This window comes from Silurus aristotelis, assembly GCF_946808225.1.
Source record: "Silurus aristotelis genome assembly, chromosome: 3".
Lineage (NCBI taxonomy): Eukaryota > Metazoa > Chordata > Actinopteri > Siluriformes > Siluridae > Silurus > Silurus aristotelis.
In genome coordinates this window covers 28,729,717-28,755,118 of record NC_139576.1, presented here as the reverse complement: position 1 = coordinate 28,755,118, position 25,402 = coordinate 28,729,717, and the positions used below count along the sequence as shown (strand labels likewise).

Sequence of the window (25,402 nt, the reverse complement as noted above, 5' to 3'; positions counted from 1 at the left end):
AACTTGATGTTTAGGTTAGTGGTATGTATCAAAGTACATCCACATAAATACCAGGACCCAAGGTTTTCTAGCAATAACATGTCCAAAGCATCTATGTGTATGATATTCTGACTGTAGCTACAGTACATAGACCCATACTCAAGAAGCTGTGTTGCACTACGCTCTGTCAAGTTTCTACCAGAGCCAGCATTAATTGTTTCAGCGTTTGCTCCACATATCCGGGGAGTTTTTCCTTGCCACAGTCGCCACCGGCTTGCTCATCAGGGACAAACTTACTCATAAAGAACATATTCATTTTTAATCACCACATTATCTGTGTAAAGCTGCTTTGAGACAATGTTCATTGTTAAAAGTGCTATACAAATAAAAATGAATTGAATTGAATTGACATATGCGTCAATGAGCCTTTGAAGCCAATGACTCTAAAAGGTCAATGACCCTGACCCAGCCATCACTTGCTGCTTAATATAACCTATCAATAGGTGCCATTGTAACAAGATAATCAATTATATACTTCACCTGTCATTGGTTTTAATGTTTTGGCTTATTGATTTAAGTAATTCTGACAAAGGTGGTTACAATATACTTAAAAGTGGTTATTATATTTAAAAGTCAATGCCACAAGAGCTAGAGTCTGGAGGAACAGGCATCTTATAGCGTACCTGCTTCCAGAAACAGGAGGTTGGGCAGGTTGCTTGGCCACTGCTCTCATCCCACCTGAAGGGTGAAGTCTTTTGGAGGAGATGCTGCAGCCCCAGGGGCAGATGGGAATACTCCTTCATATCTTCCAGTTGAATCAGAATCACTCTCATATCTTGTTCGACCAGCACATGATGCAGCCCCACATGCCAGTCATAACAAAGTGAGGTTGTGAACCCATGATGATTGAATCCTGGTGGTAGCACAGCTATCAGCCTGCGGCTTTGCCGCATTTTTCTCTCGATAAGCTCAGTGCAGTCTGGTGGTAGCAGAAAAAAGTAGCTGATGAACAATTTTTAATAAATTTCTTCCCTTGTCAAGGTGTTGAATACTTGATGTCCTGGACTACTTAATATTAACTAATATCAATACAATTTGTAATGCTAACACAAATGTTTAATTCCTGGCTCACATTGTTTGTATTGTTTATATCATTTGCATTATTTAGACACCAGGATTAATCTGCACTCTCCAGTGGGTTCTATGCTGCCTTTTCATTAGGCTCAAGTATAAATAGCACTCCAAATGAACGGATTCCAAATGTGAATACAATTTAGTTTTGACAAATAAAACTGTATAACTGTAACCAAATTAATTTCTTCTCCATTGTGAAACAAAAACAATAAAACAACAGCTGTTAAATCCACAAAAATATATTTGAGCTTGTGTAGTTTGCAGCAGATATGGTTTGTTATGTCTCACTAGTGAGCTTTCTGACCATCCATGCAATCTGACACCTTCTAGGGGGCCATGGAGTAGCTTAATCACAATCTGTTTGGTTAAAGCAACAGCTTCGAGGAAGTTTATGATAAAAAAAGTCTGCAGATACTGATTCTGCAGGCCTTACGTCAGATCCCTTTGACCTTATCAACACGTGAGGTGGTGACTGAAGTCTGATTGGATAGAAATTCCAATGTAAACAATATATAAATATCTAACTATAAACGAATAAGCTAGACTATTAAAAATAATTGAACTCATATAAATGGACAAAAATATATTAAAATGCATGTCAGTAAATCTGACTGAGTTTAGGTCAGCATCCACTCTTTGAGGCCCTCTTTTAACTGGCTGGAGTGCAATTTTAACGCCACCCATTCCCATTTAAATATTACCTGCTCTTTATCTGTATTGTTTCAGTCATTACATCAGCTACTTATAGTTAAATATTTTGAATAAAGATCTGGACAATGTGATCTTAATAGCGAAAGCTTAGTAAGTCATAACTCGAAGCTCAAAAATCTTTTTGTCACAAAAAAAAAAGCTTGAATTAAATTAAATCAAAGCTAATATCGATAAGCTTTATAATCAATTATAAGCTTTAATATAAAAAAATACCAAACAACAATAGTACAGATCAGAAACACAGAGTAGTAGTTTAACTGAATTAACTCTACAAATGCATCTGAATAAAGCAATGTCTCATTAATTATAACTAGATTTCTCAGGCTATGTAGAATATATTAGGTCTCCATGCACAATAATATACAGTGAGGAAAATAAGTATTTGAACACCCTGCTATTTTGCAAGTTCTCCCACTTAGAAATCATGGAGGGGTCTGAAATTGTCATCGTAGGTGCATGTCCACTGTGAGAGACATAATCTAAAAAAAAAATCCAGAAATCACAATATATGATTTTTTAACTATTTATTTGTAGGATACAGCTGCAAATAAGTATTTGAACACCTGAGAAAGTCAATGTTAATATTTGGTACAGTAGCTCAGTTTGCAATTACAGAGGTCAAACGTTTTCTGTAGTTTTTCACGAGGTTTGCACACACTGCAGGAGGGATTTTGGCCCACTCCTCCACACAGATCTTCTCTAGATCAGTCAGGTTTCTGGCCTGTCGCTGAGAAACACGGAGTTTAAGCTCCCTCCAAAGATTCTCTATTGGGTTTAGGTCTGGAGACTGGCTAGGCCACGCCAGAACCTTGATATGCTTCTTACAGAGCCACTCCTTGGTTATCCTGGCTGTGTGCTTTGGGTCATTGTCATGTTGGAAGACCCAGCCTCGACCCATCTTCAATGCTCTAACTGAGGGAAGGAGGTTGTCCCCAAAAATCTCGCAATACATGGCCCCGGTCATCCTCTCCTTAATACAGTGCAGTCGCCCTGTCCCATGTGCAGAAAAACACCCCCAAAGCATGATGCTACCACCCCCATGCTTCACAGTAGGGATGGTGTTCTTGGGATGGTACTCATCATTCTTCTTCCTCCAAACACGTTTACTGGAATTATGACCCAAAAGTTGTATTTTGGTCTCATCTGACCACATGACTTTGTCCCATGACTCCTCTGGATCATCCAAATGGTCACTGGCAAACTTAAGACGTGCCTGGACATGTGCTGGTTTAAGCAGGGGAACTTTCTGTGCCATGCATGATTTCAAACCATGACGTCTTAGTGTATTTCCAACAGTAACCTTGGAAACGGTGGTCCCAGCTCTTTTTTAGGTCATTGACCAGCTCCTCCCGTGTAGTTCTGGGCTGATTTCTCACCTTCCTTAGGATCATTGAGACCCCACAAGGTGAGATCTTGCATGGATCCCCAGTCCAAGGGATATTGACAGTCATGTTTAGCTTCTTCCATTTTCTAATGATTGCTCCAACAGTGGACCTTTTTTCACCAAGCTGCTTGGCAATTTCCCCGTAGCCCTTTCCAGCCTTGTGGAGGTGTACATTTTTGTCTCTAGTGTCTTTGGACAGCTCTTTGGTCTTGGCCATGTTAGTAGTTGGATTCTTACTGATTGTATGGGGTGGACAGGTGTCTTTATGCAGCTAACGACCTCAAACAGGTGCATCTAATTTAGGATAATAAATGTAGTGGAGGTGGACATTTTAAAGGCAGACTAACAGGTCTTTGAGGGTCAGAATTCTAGCTGATAGACAGGTGTTCAAATACTTATTTGCAGCTTTATCATACAAATAAATAGTTTAAAAATCATATATTGTGATTTCTGGATTTATTTTTTTAGATTATGTCTCTCACAGTGGACATGCAGCTATGATGACAATTTTAGACCCCTCCATGATTTCTAAATGGGAGAACTTGCAAAATAGCAGGGTGTTCAAATACTTATTTTCCTCACTGTAAATAAATATTTATATAATTTAATTATTATATTTACCTTCACCGGGTAGGTCGTCTCTGCCCTGAATATAGAGTTTAAAGCCGCAGGAGTTTTCAAGTACCGCTGGCAAAACTTCATTGACAAAATGAGCAGCTTTCCTTCCTGTTTTCTCATCTGGGTTATCCTTCTGGTAGATCACGTATGCATCATATAATTTGCCATCTAAAGAAACACAAAAAACATTTAAACATTAAAACAAAAGTGCTAATAAAAATAAGTGTACACAAACCTCCTGTCTATATATTGTTTTTCAAAGGGCCTCTATTTCACATGATATCACTTACATCACTATGATTTCACATTACTGGGACAAATAAAAGAGCTGACTTTTTTACGTTTTGGGAATGAATTTATTCAGTATTAATAGTATTCAGTATTTCAATATTCAGTACAGTTTTACTGATCTCATTTAGAGCTCACATTGTGTTTGAAGTATATTTCGGCACTTCACACAGTCTATTATATTCAGCAGTGTTGTGCTAGTTACTAAAAAAATAGTAACTAGTTACAGTTACTTGTTACTTCATTCAAAAAGTAACTCAGTTACTTTGTTGATCACTTACACCAAAAAGTAATGCATTACTGTTAAAAGTAACTTTTTAGTTACTTTTTTAAAGAATGTTCTTTAATGTTCACATTAATGCCCTTTTATGCGTTTTGGTCTATACAAACACAAAACTGACTTAAACATAAAGTAATTTTTAAACACTATTTTATTCAAGTCAGAGCAGCACAAACTGAATATATCACAAGAATTTCTGAAATAAACAAAACAAGCTGAATAATATATTCACAATCAAAAACTAAAGTGGCTTATGCATCATAAAAGCTGTTGTGTTGAGCTCTTAAAAATGTTCCTTCCACAGCTTAAGTATGAAAACTATCAACAATGTACAACAGAACACCGGTTTAGCTTCTAGCTTCTTTGAGGCGTGTAGTTTCTGAAGGTGCTGCTATTGCAGTAGATACGAGCTTCGAACCAGAAAGACACAGCTTACATTTGACTAAAAGGTTTTTGTATTTATACTTAACTAAAGTGAAATAATGAGCATATTTCCACTTTGAGAAACTCGTCTTGCTCTCGCCTTGACTCGCCGTTAATGCCCCACAGACCTGAATAAACTGAGACACGCCCACAGTGCGTCTTCTTCGTGTTTACAGTGGTTCATCCACCAATCCTACAATGCGTCGCTGCTGTAAACAGGTTAGACTGTAGGCTACACTTCAGCCGAAATTAATTCATTTAAAAAAGTAACGGGTAACGCACCGTACGGTAACGGTAACAAAGTTACTTTATTTTTAAAAGTAACACGTTACAGTATTAGTTACTGTCAAAAGTAACTTCGTTACAGTAACGCAATACTGCCCAACACTGATATTCAGTTCAGAATGCCAAGAAGCTGAAACCAGCAGAAACACAAAGGCCCAAAGTGTTCATCATGAAAACTCTAGAAGTTCCTTAATAAATAAAATAAATAAATAAATAATAAATTCCTTTTGCTACTATAACTATAATATTTTTTGCCTAATAATATTAATAAATAAATAAAACATCAAACAGAAAATATATGTTTATGCTTAATTAAAATAAAAAAAGAATATTAAATCATATAAAATTTGTTTACCATTTCTTTTGCACTGCATTATTCTGAAACTTCTGATAAACAAGACCAGATCTACAGTGAACCACTTCACCATGCCAACAGCCAGAAGGATGAACAGGAACATGCCGGAAAACACAGCAGCCACTGGAAGCAGCGATTCTAAAACATAAAGCAATATGCTCTAGAAACAGTTAGGGACAATAATGGCTTTAAACAGTGGTCTTCAGTCTAGTTCAAAAAGAGAAGACATGACCTGTCCAGTGTGAACCTAACTTCTTCATAATCCTTTGCATATTAAACAATAATTCAAGAATTGTATTCTTATTTTATTCTTAACACTTGTTTAAAAAAATGGTGTTCCCTAGTTTACGTTCTGTTTCTTTTGATCTATATTTTTTCTGGAATGCCAGAGTGCGAGGTTGGAGGTTCAAATAGAGTTTTTTTTCGAATGGGTGGGAATGGAGGCTATCAGTTTGGGGGTGAGAGACGGGAGGGGGGATGGAGGGGGGATCTTTTTTAAAACCTTTGGTTGGGAGATTGAGACGGTAGTTTCAGTAGTGCCGAGGATTATTTGTGTGGATCGGAAGAGGAGGGTGGTGAGTTTCAGGGCAATAGGGGTGTATGCACCGTGGAGGGGACAACAGGGGTGTTTTTTTTGCCTATTAGAGCCACTACTCTACACAAATACACAGCTATTGGTGGGAGGGACCAAAGGATGTATTTAAATTAAATTGAAAACTGCTGATGTAGCAAAATGTTTACCATAATTTTTCAAATTTTTTTTGTCAAAGTAATTTTTCACAAAGAATTATTCCAATATCTGAAACATATGTCAAGTCATCGGCGAAAGAAATAATCAAGTGACTGAAAAACAACAGCAGATAAATGTTAATGTAGACGTGGAGGCAGAGAGGGCCAGGTGATGGCGGGAACAGGCCTGGTGGACATGTTCAGGGTGAGCGAGCTGCAGGCCTCAGGCCATACCTAGAAGAATACTGGAGGTGACACCTCACGGCTTGATGTCCTGTTTGTGGCAATCAATAAATCAATGGTGATTGGAGTCATTCGGGCAAAGGGGTCGGGGCTTGTGGCAGTTAAATGTGGCCGTGCTGCAGGACCCCTCCTTATGTAAAGTGTTGCACCACCTCTATGTGGGTTGGCAGAGTATGCGGGGCTGTATGCCATGCAAGCAGATTTGTGGGAGGACACTAAAAAGAGGGTTGCCATCCTGTGCTGATGGTAGGGACAGGAGATGGCAAAGAGAAAGAGGTAGAAGGCTAAGGAATAGACGACGGTTTTGCAGAAGGCCTGGGAGGGTGCAGATCAGGGGTGGCTCAAGGATGCTAGTGAGGCCTTGCGGGCTCACTATGTGGCTGAAGCCCACAGCTATTTGTCCAGGTTGGCAAGCAGGCATTGGAGGAAGACGAGCATCCAAAGCTGTCAGCGGGTAAGGGAAACGAGAAGGGACCTTGCTATGGGTTGTCTCCTAAAGTAGGGCATGTCACTCTTCTTGATAAAACGCTAACACTCCTTGAAAGCAAACACAGAGAGAATGAGGAGGAGCTTCTTCCCGCAGGCCATTCAGAGTTTGAACCAAGAAACGCCTAGGATCTAAAACCTGTCCTCTCTCAATCTTCACACTTTTTCTGCACAATTCTTTTTGTTTGTTTTGTTTTTTTCCTTTTGCACTACGACACTTTATTCACTTTAATCTCTGGACTGTCACTTTAACTCTGGACTTGCACAGCATAGTGTCACTTTATACCACACCATACCGCACACGGACACTTTAAGGACTTTAAGGACAATCACGTCAAATCACCTTAAATTTTACTGTTTTATTGGCATACGCATCCTTTTATATACACTTTTTTCACATATATATTTATATATTTTAGATTTTTTATAGTTTATACTTTTTATTTATCTGCCTTCTTTTTTTTTTCTTGGTTTATTTTTCTACTTATCCTATTCCCTCATGCAGGATTGTCATCGTTAAAAAGCATTTTACTGCATGTTGTACTCTGTATGTATGTGTATGTGACCAATAATATTTGGTTCGATTTTGAAGTCATCTCGGTAGTGAAGTGCATTTTATAGGGCATGAGGTGTGAATGCATCCGGAGCCTGTCCCCACAGGTCAACCAGGGTATCCTGTTCTGGCCGTTCTGGGCCAGACTCTGCAGGTTAGAACATGCGGGGGAGGGTGGACAGGGCATGGTAAGCATAGGAGTGGGAACAGTGGAGGGGTGGGGTTCTCAGGGATGTCAGTGGTAGGGTCTCCCAGGTTCCTTAATTTGGTAATGGGGGAATACGTGTGTGTAGTAATTTTTTGTTTTAATTTTTATGCACAAAATATGTTGAAAAGTATTGTTTGTGCATGCATTTGGAGGGGTTGGGTTTTTTTGTTTTTTGTTACTGTTTTTGTTCCGATGTTAGTTCAGCTTTGTTTTGCTTGCATGCTTGGATGTATGGTGTGTTTGGACTCTCTGTTTTTAATAATAAATAAATAAATAACTAAATCATTAAAAAATAAAATGTGTAGGACTGATGCAATGAAAACAAATCTTTACTAATTTCAAATGCACATGAATGTGTGCTGCTATTATCTCCAAGAGATTTGACTCGAATTTATATTTTTAATAATTTTGCATAATTCTGTTTTTTGTCATGAACTTAAATAAAATACATTCTAGTACTAATTTAAGTACTAATATGCTCACATAATTTAAATATTATAAATTGTAGTTTATAAACAAATAGCCATTGGGCATTTTAAGTGTAGTCAGGTACTGCAAACAAAATGAGTTTACTCGATCTGACAGTATTTAACCATATTTTACAGAAAATTTTTTTACAATGTAAAGTACCAGTTTAAGTGTTTTTTTGTTTATTGTTTTTTTTTACAGTAGATTTCAGGCAACCACATGGCAGTTTTTTACCATAAATTTATACAGGATTTTTTTAAAATGTTAAATTCAGTTCAGTTTTATTTTATTTGTATCGCACTTTTAACAATGGACATTATCCCAAAGCAACTTTACAGAAATAAATAGATTACAAATATAAATAATAAATTTATAATGAATCAAACTCAAAAGAGAATCCAACCTCCTCTGGGTATTTGTGTGGATCAAGTAATTAAATGCATGTGCATACTTAATGTGCGTAAATCAGGTGCATAAGCGTAATGCAAGTGTGTCCAAGTGCTCTCTGTTTATTTAAATAACTTTACTTATCTAAGCCCTGAGGTTTTACTGTTTCACACAAAGTTTTGTACAAATTATTTTTGTGTGTTCATGTTCTTAAACTCTAAATCCTTTCTTCTTTGTTACTGTGTTTTCTAATTGTTCTGGTCCGTCCTGGCTTTTAAACTTAGCCAATTTTTTCATATATAAATATGGATTATAGTTGCTCCAAGTCCTGCGCCATCCTACTCCACACTACATTTCTGATGTGCTGTGTAAGCTTACCTCTAGTCCTGAGGGTGATACACACTAATGCCCATTGATATTGGCTTATGGCTACGCAGCAATATTCATTCTCTAGGTCCTTCTTTGAAACCTGGGTTATCGTCAAAGTTGACCGAACTGACACATTGTCCATTCTAGAAAAAAAATTATAATAAAAGAAAAAATGAAATACATGCTCAATACAAATACATTTTCATTTACTCTTTCATGTAAATGTGTATACACATTGCAAGCGATAATATTTTACTGTCTTGCCCCCTTATATTTTCCTTTAATGTTCTTTCTTATTGCTTTGCTCTTATTTTCTTGTCTGTGTAATCCTATGTTCACAGAACAAGCAGTTGATAATTTTTTTTTTTTATATATATATGTTTGTTATTCATACATCTTTTATTTTCTTTTTATAGTTTTAGTGCAGATTTAGTGGTTTATCTTAGATATATATGTGATAAAGAGGGGAAGTGGAAGCAAATGCACAATAACTTTAATGAACAGCAACAGCAACAACAACAAAAAACAAACAGACAAGGCCATAGAAAAAAACAGAAAAAAGAGAAACTTAAAAAAGTCACAGACAAATATTAGCACTTAGTTTCAACAAAGAAAAAAATTAAATAAGGTTGAAAAATGACTGCTGAGTGAAACAAAAAATGACACAAAAAACTATGAAAATGGTAAAGAAAATCACAAGAAATCTTGTGCATGAAGTCAAATAATTTTTTTTTTGCAGATCAAGCACTACAAAAAATTAGGCATAATCTCTTTTAAAGGAGATTAATCATGTCAAAAATGAATTATATATGAGCCTTGCAAATTATTGAATTATTTTAAGAAACTTCTGAATAAGAACTTAGTTAACTAGAACTAAGTTAATTGGAAAGAAAAATGAACCATTACATTCACAAGAGAAAATGAGTAACACAGAAACCCTTTGTGTGTGTATGAAGATGCAATTCCAACATGGTGGAATGTGTGTTTTTTTTTGCAGGAGAAAGGATGGTGCCCTGCTGCTGATTATGCCATGGTGAAGTTTTAGCTCTTTGTGCTAACAGATTTTAGATTTCTCCCCCTCAGGAACTAGATTGTTATTAAGAAGATTATGCAACACTCAATTTATTTTATATGATTAGTATTAATTAAATAATGGGTAATGTTAAAAAAAGCTGGGCCAGAAAAGGATTCCGTTAAATTTTTAATTCGATTTTCCTGTTTTTTTATTTTTATTTGGTAAATATCTACACTGTAAAAAAAAAAAAAAAATCCTGTAAAATTTACAGTTTAAAACTGGCAGCTGTGTTTGCCAAAAAAAATGCTTTTAAATTGGTACAGTGTAAAAAATTGTCTTAAACCCTGAAAATCCGGTAAATGATAAAATACTGTCAGCTCAAGTTAACTCTTTTTTTTTTTTTTTTTTTGTAGAAACTGACTGCACTCAAACTTGCCAATGGCTATTTGTTTATAAAGTAATATTTAAATAATGTGAGCATATCATTACTTAGAATGTATTATATTCAAAGTTACCATTATGGAGATCAGTGATTGCTTTGTGTTTCCCTTGAACAAAATTTAAATTAGTGGAAAAAAGGAAAATTAGCAGACAGACAGACAGACAGACAGACCAAAAAAACCCCAGCTCAAATCTGATCACCATGAAACAAACTAGTAAAAAGTTTAAACAAATCAGATAACATCAAAGTAAAACCATAAATGTGGATAACTTATTCATGCTGCAATGCATGTTGGGAGTTTTGAACAATTCTGGCACCCAGCATGCATTGCAGCTTGAAAGTTTGTTAATAGTCACCATTCTTGAGTCTCATGTGCTGATTCTTGATATCTGTGTGCCTAAGTTATGCAGTAGTTCTAAAGATTTTGTGCATATATGTAATGGCCCACCTGTGTGCAATACAACCTGCAATATGTACTTTCCCTCATCTGTATTTATATATTGTGTTGTGTAAATACTTGTAATATTATAGTATGTCTTATTTGTCTATTCTTTTATATATTTGCATTTATTTATTTTTTTCATGCTGCTGTAACAAAGAAATTTCCCCTCTGTGGGACGAATAAAGGTTTATCTTATCTTATCTATTTTTTTAATTCCTTAATACTCTATCAAGTTACTTTGAAGTCATATTCATATATAAATAAAATAAAACTAATTTGCAACAATCCATAAAAAAAATTGCATTAGGTGATACTTAAATCATCAATAGTTAATCAAAATGACCAAATGACAAATTTTCTGGACTTTTATTGTCATAACAAATGTGCTTTACATTAACAACAGCCAAACAGAAACTAATGTTAAAGAGTCAAGGGCCAGGAGCCCAACAAAGCAACCACTGATCTGAAAAATGGTGAGGTCAAACAAAACATTTTCAATAAAATATTTTTTTTTATTTAATAGACCCAAGTCTCAAAGAATGTTTTGTAGAATGTTTTGACAGAAATATAACAAGTAAACTAATGAAGAGAATAGTTTTACAAAGCTACAATGCAAAAAGTATCAAGTTTACTTGCATTCACATTAACAGTATTTAACTGTTAAATAAACTTCACTTTAAGGTAAAATTTCGCTGTTAAAACACTTCTACAGTGTACAGTATGTGAAACATGCAGTGTTCATGATCAGAGCAGAGATCTTTGTTCTATTCAGTTTAGACATAGGAAATCCATTTAATTGGCATAATGATTTAAAATACCTTACATTTCTGCTTCTTTGCCTTTCCTCTCATCATATAGTAGTCATTTAAATTGTCTAGCCCTCTGTCTATGTTAACTTTTATGGTGTTTTTGTAGGCTTCACTCAATGCAAATTTAGAAATGTTTGCAAATTGAGCCAGAATGAAGTTGTGTAGTTTATTTGCACAGAAATTAATCAAAACTTAACTAAAAATTCTTAGTACCTTTCTTCTCCATTACCAAACACTGTTTAATTACAGATCTCAATGGAATAAATGCAGAAATAATTTTAATAAATTCCTATACATCTATACATCTTATAACTGTTTGTCAAATAATGTTGCTTTACCTGTTGTAACAGTCCAGTCTGCTGTTGTTCCTTAACCAGTAAACCCCTTTTGATTCCCTTATGTTTATACCAAGGAACACCAGGCAGTCTAACTTCACATCTGATCCTGAAAGAGTTTCGTATGTAAGCTTTCAAATTAGGTTTTAATAGAGAAGGAATTGACTCTGATTCTTACCCAGGTCCACGAAGTCAACAGAGTTGTTGATGGGATATTGAAAGGTTGGACGAAAAGGTACTTCAATCTCTTCTAAACAAAACGTTAAAAAGTCCAAATAATTTGATATACTGTGAGATTTGAGTATATTTGTGGTCATAGTCTCATAGCACTCAACTTTTTCGCTGAATATAGCGGGATCCACTAGAGTTGTAAACCTGACCATGATGTTCCCATGTGCACACACAAGTGTAGATTCCATTAGCATCTTTTGAGAGGAGGTATATTTGAATTATGACATCAGTCTTTTGAGGGATCAGACGGAAATCCTTCAAAAAACACCAGATATTTGAGTCATCTTTCACTCATGTTTGTAACTGATTTAAACACTAGGGTTGCCTGAGACTTGGTGTAAAGTAAAATTCACATTGTTAAAAAAAACTGTCTAGCTTCTGGTTTGGCATTATACAAGCAGATCTACTTGCAAAGCTGTTTCAAAAAGAAAGTGCCTGTTTAGGATGTTGTATAATGGCTTCATCAGGTGCATAAAACTGAAATTAATGTAAGGAGAACATAAACACTGGTTGTGGATGGAGAAACAAGTCAATTGCTACAATAGTCTGTGGCTTAATATACAGGTGAGACAATAAGTGAATGTAATTATTCAATTGATGTAATATACAACAGAATCTCTTTCTGAATGTACCTTGTACCAGGTGATGTTTTCTCCTGTGTTTTGCCACACTGGACATTCAAGAGGCAGAATGTGTATTTGTTCTGATAAAATTGGGTACAGTTGATCTGGGTGAAACTTTTCATAAACAACAACTTCAGTTACAAACTCATCACATTGAGCTACATCATACCACCTGCAAAACACATAGACATAAAAGCTATTAAGCCAATTAAGAGTAGTGGCAGAATAATCAGACAGTGTGATTTGACTGTAAACTTTTGTATTTATTCAATATCAAAGATTATTAATATTATTGTCTGTAGAGTCCAGTCATTATAAAAGCTTGGTGTAATCAGCTCTTAATTACATTCGTTACATTACAATTTATTTAAGATTACTTAAAACTAAAATAATTAATTTGCAAAAATTCACTAAAAGCTAGAACTAAAAAGATTCAAAATCCCTGTTACCAAATGGAAAGATAAAAATAGGCAACGTATAAGGATTATTTTCATGGATTCACAAAGTTTTTGATCAGTTTTGTAACTTTAATTAATTCCCTGGTGGTCTAGTGGTTAGGATGCGGCGCTCTCACCACTGTGGCCCGGGTTTGAGCCCCGGTCAGGGAACCAACCCCAGCCACTCTTAGTGCTGGTCCCAAGCCTGGGTAAATGGGGAGGGTTGCGTTAGGAAGGGCATCCAGCGTAAAAACATGTGCCAAATCAAACATGCGGATGATCCGCTGTGGCGACCCCTAACGGGAGAAACCGAAAGAAAGTTTGTAACTTTAATGAATGGGTATTTAGTGTCACCCAGATGAGGATGGGTTCCCTTTTAAATCCGGTTTCTCTCAAGGTTTCTTCATCATATCATCTTTTTTGTTTGGAGGTTTTGCTTGCCATTGTTGCCAATGGTTTGTTCATTTTAGGGATTTTTTTTTGTAAAGCTGCTTTATACTTTATGACTGTGTCCACTGTTTAATTTTTAAATAAAAATTTTATTGAATAGATTTTAAATGGCTTTAAATGGGTTTGGCAAACCTCTGACTTTAGCTTTTACGGTATGTCTGCGTGTGTAAGATGCGTATATAATAACCATTGTGTGATGTAAAGGCCTGTGTCATTCAGATTTAATGGCAGGAAGTATAGTATACCACCATGATAATGGACCCGTTCATTTTCCTTCATCATGATTGGCTGGATTTTAGCATTTTCTTTTTTGAACCAAAATATCTCTGAATTGTTCTTCACATTAGCACAGTCGAAATTGGGGCAGTGCAGACGCAGTGCCTCTCCCTGTATCACCTTGATAGGGTCATTCGACATGCTCTCACACTGGGCTAAAAAAAACAAAAACAAACAAACAACAACAAAAAAACAGGAATACGTTTAAATGTGTATTATTTATCAGTTTACCACTAAATCAACTTTATTATTAATTTCATTATTTATGCCATGTTGCTCATATATATTTCATACAGTATTGTTCAGCTAATTTTGAACTGAAATCTGTAATTCTGAAATAAACATTCTCCATCTTATTTTATATGTAGTTAAGTCTGCATGTTTAGAGGATGGAATGTTTCTTAGGAAATCTTGTGTCAACAGCAAAATATGTTTTATTTTATTTTTAGTTACATCAGTTAATGGATGCTTTTTCCTTACTTGAATAATTCATATACGCAGAAGCCATGACAAGTTCAGCCAGGAAGAAAATAATCACCTTTAGGCCTGCCATCTGTAAAAATGTGCACATGAAAACAGTGAAATTTTGTCTCCTCCTTTGTCATTACCAGTGCATCAGAATTGCTTTGTTTTTGCTCTAAATTCCAGACAGCAAACTCTGTCAACAGGTTTTTATTCCACTGAAATTGAAATACTCAGTGGGACTCTAGTACATTTTACTGTAGAACTTAAATTTATGATCCAATGTAGAGCTATAATAATAATAAATGTAACTTCAAACAATGCAAACACTTTATAAAGTGTTTGCATTGTTTGAAGTTACATTTATTATTTATTATTACATAGACTAAGATTCTATTCCACATTAGCTGTGCATACCATATCATAGCTTACCCTATGCTCTAAATTCACTGCCTAACAAGCAATATACATTTAATGTAATGTCACTGTCCAGTTGTAGATTACAAATAAAAGCTACTTCTATTGTTTGGTGCTGCAGTGTCACTTTAATATTGTCATATTTTACAGTTTTGTGTGCAAAAAAGTATTTAAAAAAATGTCAGTATTGTGTTATCTGTGTTGTCTTGTATATATAATTTTTTTTTTAATTTACCTGGGTTTTCAAGTGTACATAGAAATTTCCCCCCTGTACAGAAATTTCCCCACTGCGAGACGAATACAGGTATATCTTATCTCATCTTATATAGTTAAAATGTCAATAAAATAAAATGTGTTTGACTTAAATAGGTTTGTGATTATAGTTTTATATTAATTTGCTTACTCTAATATGTAATTGTTTTTATGATAACAACTGGTTCACATGACCTTATATGGCAGAACTTTATATCCTTATAAAGATTATTTAATAACAACTGATAAAAATGGATTAAAATGTTTTAACAAGCAAAAAAAAAAAAAAAAAGAAAGGAAAAACTTGTTAAATATATTTCATTTAGTTCAATTACAATATTTAGCTTTTAAAAGACCTCTTCAGCACTGAAAACCCCAAGCAAAAGAATATCATTCTTTGTTTTTCCAAGACTTTCAAAGTGGACTCAGGATTTTCTGTATCTTAAAAATAAATATTGTTTATTACAAAATAACTAAACTGAGTCAGATTTTGTAGGATCTTAAATGTAAGTCCCTAAAATGTATTAGTGATGATTTAATTTAATCAAATAGAGAACACTATTATGGTTCTTTAGAGAACCTTTAAGTGTGCCTCCAGAACAATGAAAGTTTTAGATTGAATGGCACCCTGGGCGAACCACACCATGACTAAACCCTCCGCCACCAAAAAAAAAACCAACAACAATTTGTACTTACTTTATATTTTAATAGGTAATTAAAAACACCACAAATAAACTAGCACTTCACACAACAAACATATCAATAACATTTTTCACAACAAATGATCTTTTCTACAACCTAAACTTTCTTGCATCCTTTACATTACATCATCTTATCAAATCCGCGAATGCATGGCTGATACTAATGTCAGCAAGGCTGCTGAGGTGCTCTCATGACATGGTGGACTTCAGGTATAATTTAATTAGTTTTAGCTTTGAAAGGCTCCTAACACTGCCATTAGGGTTGCACAAGCCAGTGCACTGTTAGTGCCGGTCCCAAGCCAGATAAATGGGGAGAGTTGCGTTATCCGGCGTAAAACATGTGCCAAATCAAATATGCGGATCACGAAAGAGAAATTCATACTGGATCGGTTGAGGCCTGGGTTACCAACGACCACCACAGGTATTGTTAGCCAACAGTGTACCGGTGGAAATTGGGCTACTGTTGTCTGAAGAAGGAGAAGAAGAGAAGGAAGACGTTTACACAGACGGCAGGGAAAGAAGAAGTGGAGGAGAGTGGAGGTTAGGGTGGGTAGTTTAAATGTGGGTACTATGACTGGTAAAGGGAGAGAGATAACTGATATGATGGAGAGGAGAAAGGTAGATATGTTGTGTGTTCAGGAGACCAAGTGGAAAGGGAGTAAGGCCAGGAACATTGGAGGTGGGTTTAAACTGTTCTATCATGGTGTGGATGGAAAGAGAACTGGTGTAGGGGTGATTCTGAAGGAAGAGTACAATAAGCATGTAGTGGAGATAAAGAAAGTTTCTGATAGGGTGATGAACGTGAAGCTGGAAGTTTAAGGGGTGATGATAAATGTCATCAGTACTTATGCTCCACAGTGGGTTGTGAGATAGAGGAGAAGGAAACATTCTGGAGTAAGTTAGATGAAGTGGTAGAAAATGTACCTAGGTAGGTGAAGGGAACAGGATGAGGGGATGAGGAGGTGATGGGTAGGTATGGCTTTAAGGAGAGGAATGTGGAAGGGCAGATGGTGGTAGATTTTGCTAAAAGGATGAAAATGGCAGTGGTTAATACGTATTTCAAGAAAAAGGAGGATCATAGAGTGACGTATAAGAGTGGAGGAAGGTGCACACAGGTGGAATATGTTCTATGTAGGAGATGCACCCTGAAGGAGATTGGAGACTGTAAGGTGCTGGCAGGGGACAGTGTAGCTAGACAGCATCAGATGGTGGTCTGTAGGATGGTTTTGGAGGTGAAGAAAAAGAGGAGGAGAGTGAAGAGTGAAAGAAGAATAAGATGGTGGAAACTGAAGGAGGAAGACTTTACTGTGAGATACAGGGAATAGGTCAGATGGGGCTCAGTGGTGGTGAAGAGGTGCTAAGGTGGTAAGGAAGACAGCTAGAAAGGTACTTGATGTGACATCTGGAAATAGAAAGGAAGACAAACAGATGGTGGTGGAATGAGGAAGTGCAGGAAAGCATAAGGAGAAAGAGGTTGGCAAAACAGAATTAGAATTGACAGAGTGATGTGAAAAGTAGGCAGAAGTACAAGGAGATGGGGCAGCAGGTGAAGAGGGATGTGGCTAAAGCCAATGAAAAGGCATATTAAGAGCTGTATAAGAAGTTGGACACTAAGGAGGGAGAAAAGGATTTGTACCAATTGGACAGGCAGAGGGATCGAGCTGGGTAGTATGTGCTGCAAGTTAGAGCAATAAAGGATGGAGATGGAAATGTGTTGACTAGTAAAGAGAGTGTGTTGAGAAGATGGAGGGAGTATTTTGAGCAGCTTATGAACAAGTAGAAAAATGAAAGAGAGAGAATGTTGGGTGGTGTGGAGTGGGTAAAGCAGGAAGTGGATAGGATTAGTAAGGAGGAAGTGAGAGCAGCAATTAAGAGGATGAGAGTGGAAAGTCAGTTGGACCAGATGACATACTGGTAGAAGCGTGGAGATGTTTAGGAGAGATGGAAGTGGGGTTTTTAACAAGATTGTTTAACAGGAACTTGGAAGGTGAGAAGATGCCTAAAGGAATGAAGAAGGAGTGTGCTGGTACTGATCTTTAAGAATAAGGGAGATGTGCAGACCTGCAGTAACTACAGGGAATTAAGTTGATCAGTCACACCATGAAGGTATGGGAAAGAGTAGTGGAAGCCAGGCTGAAAGAAGTGGTGACCTTCTGTGAGCAACAGTAGGGTTTCATGCCAAGGAAGAGCACCACATATGCATTAGTTGTTTTGAGAATGTTAATGGAGAAGTATAGAGAAGGTCAGAAGAAGTTGCATTATGTGTTTGTGGATTTAGAGTAAGCGTACCACAGGGTGCCAAGAGAGGAATAGTGGTACTGTACGAGAAAGTCAGGTGTGTCAGAGAAGCACACTGTGACAGCAGTAAAGTGTGCATTAGGAACGACAGACTGGTTCAAGGTGGAGGTTGGACTGCATTAGCATTTAAGTGCATTTATTGCACAAGTAAATACTTAATATTGTGCACAATTGATCAAACTCTCATTGCGGAAAAAAAAACCCTCCTTGGGTAATTCTAGCCATAAGATACATACAACAGCTATATTCTTATTCATATATGTCTTTTAAATTAGCCCTTTAAGCCACACTGAAGATTCCCCCTTACTGAACTCAGTTCAGGACCTATTCAGACAGCCTTTATGACATCACCCCAATTAAAGGTAACCAAATCAATAAGTGCCAGTTTAACTACAATCCAACTAAACTAGTTAGGCTGTAGTTGTTTTGTTGCTACACACATTATGATAAACTACATGCTATAAATAATAATGTTATGTAAGCTAGTTGAACAAAAAAAGAAATATTGTTGCCCTACGTGTAATAGCATAGCAAACCTAGATGCAGAGGTGGAAAGTGTAATAAAATGTTCTACGAATGTAAAAGTAAAAACTGACTAATTTAAAATATTGTTTAAAGTAAAATGTACCAAGTTTACAGTAAAATTTACTTTTTAACAGAGGGGGTGGTTTGGGGGACGATAAGGGGATGTAAATCTCAAAATAGTTGTTTTGAATTTAAAGAACACCTTTAAAAATGAAAATGCAATCTCCCTGCACTCTCCCTATTTGAAATAGCAAACAGATACATTGAGCATGTAGACAGCAACTAAAAATAATGTATCTCACTAAAATGTGTTGCTGTCCCTGTGCTTGGCACTGTAGCTCTACGGCGATGTCCCTGCACTGCGCTCTGCTCCTGCAGACGAGAAGACTGCAGAGCGCTGTCTTCTATAGATAACACACTGACTAAGAAAAAGTAACTCATACAACCCTGCTTCAAAACAACTGAACTATCACCTTAACATTTACAGTTACATTTGATGTAACTGTGATATGACCTCATATACCTACTCACATTTAAACAGGTGGTTATTTTAATGAAAACATTAGCGTTAGAAAACTAGGTAGATAAAAACAAGTTAGATTCTGGCCACAGATAAAACAAACTAAAAACCATTAATGAATTTGTACTGATTGTTACAGATTATAACTAGAACAAAAAAATAACTTTTTGTTTATTTCAGTAGCAAAGAAAGCAAGCTATTAATTTATGATAATGATAAATAGTCTAGTGGTTAGAATACGGTGCTCTTACTGCTGCGGCCCGGGTTCGATCCCCGGTCAGGGAACCAACCCCAGCTATTAGGGTTGCACAAGCCAGTGCACTCTTAGTGCTGGTCCCAAGCCCAGATAAATGGGGAGGGTTGCGTTAGGAAGGGCATCCAGCATAAAAACATGTGCCAAATCAAACATGCGGATCATGAATACGGATGATCCGCTGTGGCGACCCCTAATGGGAGAAGCCGAAAAAAAGTTTATAAATAGCAAATGCAGATGTTTTCTGCAGTGACAAATTTAAATAATTGATTGGGCACTGCACTGTTTTCTCAGCAAAAGTGTGTTATTGGTTATACAGTAATACTCAAATTGAAAGCAACATCAGCATATCTACTCTAAAATATAAAATTTTTCATTCATTTTATATGACACTTAAATCGTGGCACTGGTAATAGAGCTAGCATAAGTGTGCATCGTCCCCGTTTATTTCCAACCTTGGTGCTAACCAACATTAGCAATGTCACGCAATGTCACGCAGATGTAATCTAAAAGGTAGAAGTATTATTAACTGACCTCAACATGCTTGCACAGGTTTGATGACAAGTTTTAATAAGTTGCCAGTTCAAACACAGCTCACACTGCATAATAAAGCTGTAGCCTTTCTTGCACTAGAATTGAAAGTAGTCGCTTAATTTTGCTGGGTTTGTTTGATAAGAATTCAATGCCATTTCACTTTCAGCTGGGTCTGCATCACTGGCATCCAGGGGCACCGCTAGGGTTTTTGGGCCCCCTGGCTAATTTGTACTCTGGGCCCCATAACAATTTCCCAATTATTTGATGTTTTTGCTACATGTAGCAACAATCATTATCAATAAACATATTGTGTACACATACACATTGTGCATTCAGCAAGAAAATAAAAATTAGAATAAAAATAAAAGATTTATATTTGATAGGTTATTAATTTAACTGAAATTATGCAAACTGTATACAGTAAAGCAACTAAAACCATTGTATGGTCTCTCACACATGCACAGACAAGTAAAACACTGTCTGGAATATTATTATAATAATTATATGAATAATTTATATGAATATAAATAAATTATATGAATAATAAGTTTTACAAAACAGCAATAAAAAAAAAAAAATCAACTGAATTCAAACAGGATCATAAACAACTCCAAAAACAGAATTACCAGCTTCAATTATTATAGTACAAAATATCATTTGATATTTAACAGAGGTTTATATTTTTTTGAAAATTTTTTGCCTGACCATTTTTCAGATCAGTGGTTGCTTTTGACCCTTAACTTTTTAAAAAACTTCTTAGTTTTTTCTCTGGCTGTTGTAATTCTGTTTGTAAGCATTTCTGTTATGACAAGAAAAGTAAAAAGAAATTGTATCATCTGCTGCACTTTTATTAGATTTTTGTTGGCAATTTATAATAAATTTCGTATTGTTTATGATAGTATTATGACTTCAAAGTAATGTGACAAACTATTAAGAATTAAAATGTTTTATGCACAAAATCCTTAGCGCTTTTTAATCAGCATATGAAACACAAGAATAGTGATTATTAACAAACATTTTTGCTTAAAACTTTGTTTTTTTGAATGACGCTTGATTTGATAGGACTTCTCTCTAGATTGTTCCAGGGTGATTAAAGTTTATATTGCTTTGCTTGTCAAGTTCTGAGAACTAAACACTAAAGCAAACAGTAATCTCCATTATGGTGACTTCAATTGAAAGTACACATAACACCTAAAATCTCAATTAGCGCTTTTGTACACTTATGACAGAAATAAAGTTACACCGTAATGATGTTTTGTGGGTTGTTTAATCATCCTCTGCTGAGATCTTGAGAGATTGAATGTGTTTTATTTTCAGTGGATTTCATCTTTGGTTGTGGCTGTACAGTATGTTGTGTTTCTCTGCTCTTGATTCTCTTTGAATCAAGTGATCCTGCTTATTCACAAGTGTTTATCAAAGTTTAATCCTCATTTAATTAGTCACATCATTATCTCATTAATCTTATTACTGCTTTAGTGTTACTTCAACACTCTGTTGTGTGAACCCAAAAGTCCTATTTGAAAACTTTAGACAAAGGATTAGACAAAGACAGAGAAATATTGTTATACTGCATGTTGCTTTATATAAGGGCACTAACTGTATTATTGATGCAGTGATTCATCAAGTGATTCAAGTTCAATTGCACATGAATGTGTGCTGCTATTATCTATAAAAGAGTTGACTTGAATTGATACTTTTAATGCTTTTGCATAATTCTCTATATTTTTTATGAATTTAAATAAAATACATTCACATTCACATAATATTCACATAATATGTTCACATTACTTATCTATTCTAAATATAATTTTATAAGCAAATGGCAGTTGAGCTGACAGTATTTTACCGTTAATTTACAGGACCATTTTTTACACTGCAAAAAAACAAGTAACCGTATTTTAATGGTCGATTTCTGGCAACCACAGCTGCCAGTTTTTTACCGTAAAATGTACAGAGTAAAAATGAGAACAATGTAAACTGCCATGTGTAAAAATGAGAACAATGTAAACTTTTGTGTGTTTTAGTTGTTGCACTTTGAGAACTACTCAGTTACAGTAAAGTGAGGAAATGTAATCCATTATTTTCCACCTGTGCCTAAGTGATATACTGTACAGGTATTAGCCTAGCTCATTAAATGCATCTATATAGCTAAGCTATGCCTTCTGCATAAGGCAGGGGTGTCAAACTCAGGCCTGAGGGCCAAATCTGGCCCCTGGTGTAATTATATTTGGCCCACGAGATCATATCAAATGTGTATTCGAGCTGGCCTGCCAGTGTATAGCTCATACACCGCTAATACTACAAACCAACCTCTAAATGGAGCTGATTGAACTCCAGTGTAGTGACACGCTCAAGTCAAAGTACGACTCTGTGTGTGCTGCACAGTTTCCATGTTTCCTCTCCGACACACTGCTCCAACTTTGTGCCCAAGCTGCTCAAATGCTCTCTATGTTCTGCAGCACATACAGTGAGGAAAATAAGTATTTGAACACCCTGCTATTTTGCAAGTTCTCCCACTTAGAAATCATGGAGGGGTCTGAAATTGTCATCGTAGGTGCATGTCCACTGTGAGAGACATAATCTAAAAAAAAAATCCAGAAATCACAATATATGATTTTTAAACTATTTATTTGTATGATAAAGCTGCAAATAAGTATTTAAACACCTGTCTATCAGCTAGAACTCTGACCATCAAAGACCTGTTAGTCTGCCTTTAAAAGGTCCACCTCTACTACATTTATTATCCTAAATTAGATGCACCTGTTTGAGGTAGTTAGCTGCATAAAGACACCTGTCCACCCCATACAATCAGTAAGAATCCAACTACTAACATGGCCAAGACCAAAGAGCTGTCCAAAGACACTAGAGACAAAATTGTACACCTCCACAAGGCTGGAAAGGGCTACGAGTAAATTGCCAAGCAACTTGGTGAAAAAAAGTCCACTGTTGGAGCAATCATTAGAAAATGGAAGAAGCTAAACATGACTGTCAATCTTCCTCAGACTGGGGCTCCATGCAAGATCTCACCTCGTGGGGTCTCAATGATCCTAAGAAAGGTGAGAAATCAGCCCAGATCTACACAGGAGGAGCTGGTCTATGACCTGAAAAGAGCTGGGACCACCGTTTCCAAGGTTACTGTTGGTAATACACTAAGACGTCATGGTTTGAAATCATGCATGGCACGGAAGGTTCCCCTGCTTAAACCAGCACATGTCCAGGCACGTCTTAAGTTTGCCAATGACCATTTGGATGATCCAGAGGAGTCATGGGAGAAAGTCATGTGGTCAGATGAGACCAAAATAGAACTTTTGGGTCATAAATCCACCAAACGTGTTTGGAGGAAGAAGAATGATGAGTACCATCCCAAGAACACCATCCCTACTGTGAAGCATGGGGGTGGTAGCATCATGCTTTGGGGGTGTTTTTTTGCACATGGGACAGGGCGACTGCACTGTATTAAGGAGAGGATGACCGGGGCCATGTATTGCGAGATTTTGGGGAACAACCTCCTTCCCTCAGTTAGAGCATTTAAGATGGGTCGAGGCTGGGTCTTCCAACATGACAATGACCTGAAGCACACAGCCAGGATAACCAAGGAGTGGCTCTGTAAGAAGCAAATCAAGGTTCTGGCGTGGCCTAGCCAGTCTCCAGACCTAAACCCAATAGAGAATCTTTGGAGGGAGCTCAAACTCTGTGTTTCTCAGCGACAGGCCAGAAACCTGACTGATCTAGAGAAGATCTGTGTGGAGGAGTGGGCCAAAATCCCTCCTGCAGTGTGTGCAAACCTGGTGAAAAACTACAGGAAACGTTTGACCTCTGTAATTGCAAACAAATGCTACTGTACCAAATATTAACATTGACTTTCTCAGGTGTTCAAATACTTATTTGCAGCTGTATCATACAAATAAATAGTTAAAAAATCATACATTGTGATTTCTGGATTTTTTTTTTTTTAGATTATGTCTCTCACAGTGGACATGCACCTACGATGACAATTTCAGACCCCTCCATGATTTCTAAGTGGGAGAACTTGCAAAATAGCAGGGTGTTCAAATTCTTATTTTCCTCACTGTATCTATCTGAGCAACTGTTCTCTTTAATGAAGATGAACAAAACAACACTCATGAGTCTCACTGATGAACACCTTCACTTAAACCTGATGACTTCCTCAGCTCAGAGCCTAAACCCAGACGTTGATGCACTTGCATCTAAGAAGAGATGCAGGTATCTGACTTGAACCAATGTGCATCAGAGTAAATCGGAGTGTAGCAAACTGAGCTTGAATGAATGTTGTCTTTATGCACTTTTTCTACTCCAAGGCATGGAATGGTAATAGTTTAAGATTGCCTTTTTTTAATTGAAGGAAATTAACATTATTTTTGGTTGTTTTGTTGTTGGCCTGTAAAAAAAAAGATTTTCATTAAAAAGGAACTCGAAAGGCTACAGAGAGAGAGAGAGAGAGAGAGAGAGAGAGAGAGAGAGAGAGAGACATAATAAGAAACGAATAACACTGATGTGTGTTTTATTCCAAATTAAATTTCTCGTGTGTTTATATTATTAAGCTTTGGTTGTTCCAAATTGAATGTTAATGCAAAACTAAAGTTTGTTTTCATATGAAAAGTTTCAACATTACATATCTGGAGAGAAGGGAAAACATGCACAATTGCAGTCATTTTTTCAATAAATATTAAGTTTGGCCCGCGACTTCGTCCCAGTTTTTTATTTTGGCCCACTGTGAATTTAAGATTTGACACCACTGGTATAAAGCATAGCTCAACTATATATATATACAGTATATATATATATATATGTATGTGTGTGTGTGTGTGTGTGTGTGTGTGTGTGTGTGTGTGTGTGAGAGAGAGAGAGAGAGAGAGAGAGAGAGAGAGAGAGAGAGAGAGACATGTTTACTCACCTTGTTCAATGAATCCAATGATGAAGGCTGGCAACTTCTGATTAGACTTTTGGTTACATATTTTTATACACACACACACACACACACACACACGGAAGCACGCACGCACGTGCACGCACACACACACAGACGCACGCACGCACGTCCACGCCCACACATAAATTTGATAATGCATAAATTTGATAAAATCTTATAACCAAGAACTAAACATGTTTTGAGTCATTTTGATAACGTTGTGACACAGGATGTCTGATGTCCTCCACTTCCTGCCCTTAAAAACATGCTGTTTTTCTAGATAAAATGATGAGTGAAAAAAGTATGAAAAAACCCCAGTACATTAAACTTCCAATATATTATTTTTTTTAAGGCTTATAAATGGATTTTGAAGGTCTGTCTCACCTCAGTATTTGAGGAGGGGAAAAGCTTAAATTATTTACGTCTTTTTTTTTTTTCTATTTATTCAATTTTATTAGTGATTTATTTGTATGCATATCTCATTTTTTTTTATACTGGACAGTTATAGGTACACAGAGTTTTACGTTTACATCAAGATCTTAAAGGTCGA

General features: G+C 36.3%; 1 protein-coding gene across 4 annotated transcripts; it reads right to left on the bottom strand.

Annotated features, from left to right (window-relative positions):
* Positions 1–393: 393 nt before the first annotated feature.
* il1rl1 (interleukin 1 receptor-like 1) lies at positions 394–24,911 on the bottom strand. Of its 4 annotated transcripts, none has more exons than XM_083537776.1 (11): positions 24,838–24,911; positions 14,441–14,513; positions 13,872–14,115; positions 12,807–12,969; positions 12,279–12,429; positions 12,122–12,193; positions 11,947–12,052; positions 8,910–9,043; positions 5,458–5,595; positions 3,830–3,994; positions 394–958 (listed from the first exon to the last, which is right to left on the bottom strand). In XM_083537776.1, the coding sequence occupies exons 2-11, from the start codon at positions 14,511–14,513 to the stop codon at positions 606–608; spliced, it is 1,599 nt and encodes a 532-aa protein (XP_083393902.1). In that variant the 5' UTR covers positions 24,838–24,911; the 3' UTR covers positions 394–605. The 4 variants fall into 4 exon arrangements, with proteins under 4 accessions (XP_083393902.1, XP_083393904.1, XP_083393901.1 ...); XM_083537778.1 differs by having other exon boundaries at positions 14,081–14,115; positions 24,838–24,856; XM_083537775.1 differs by lacking the exon at positions 24,838–24,911 and adding an exon at positions 15,890–16,332.
* Positions 24,912–25,402: the final 491 nt, after the last annotated feature.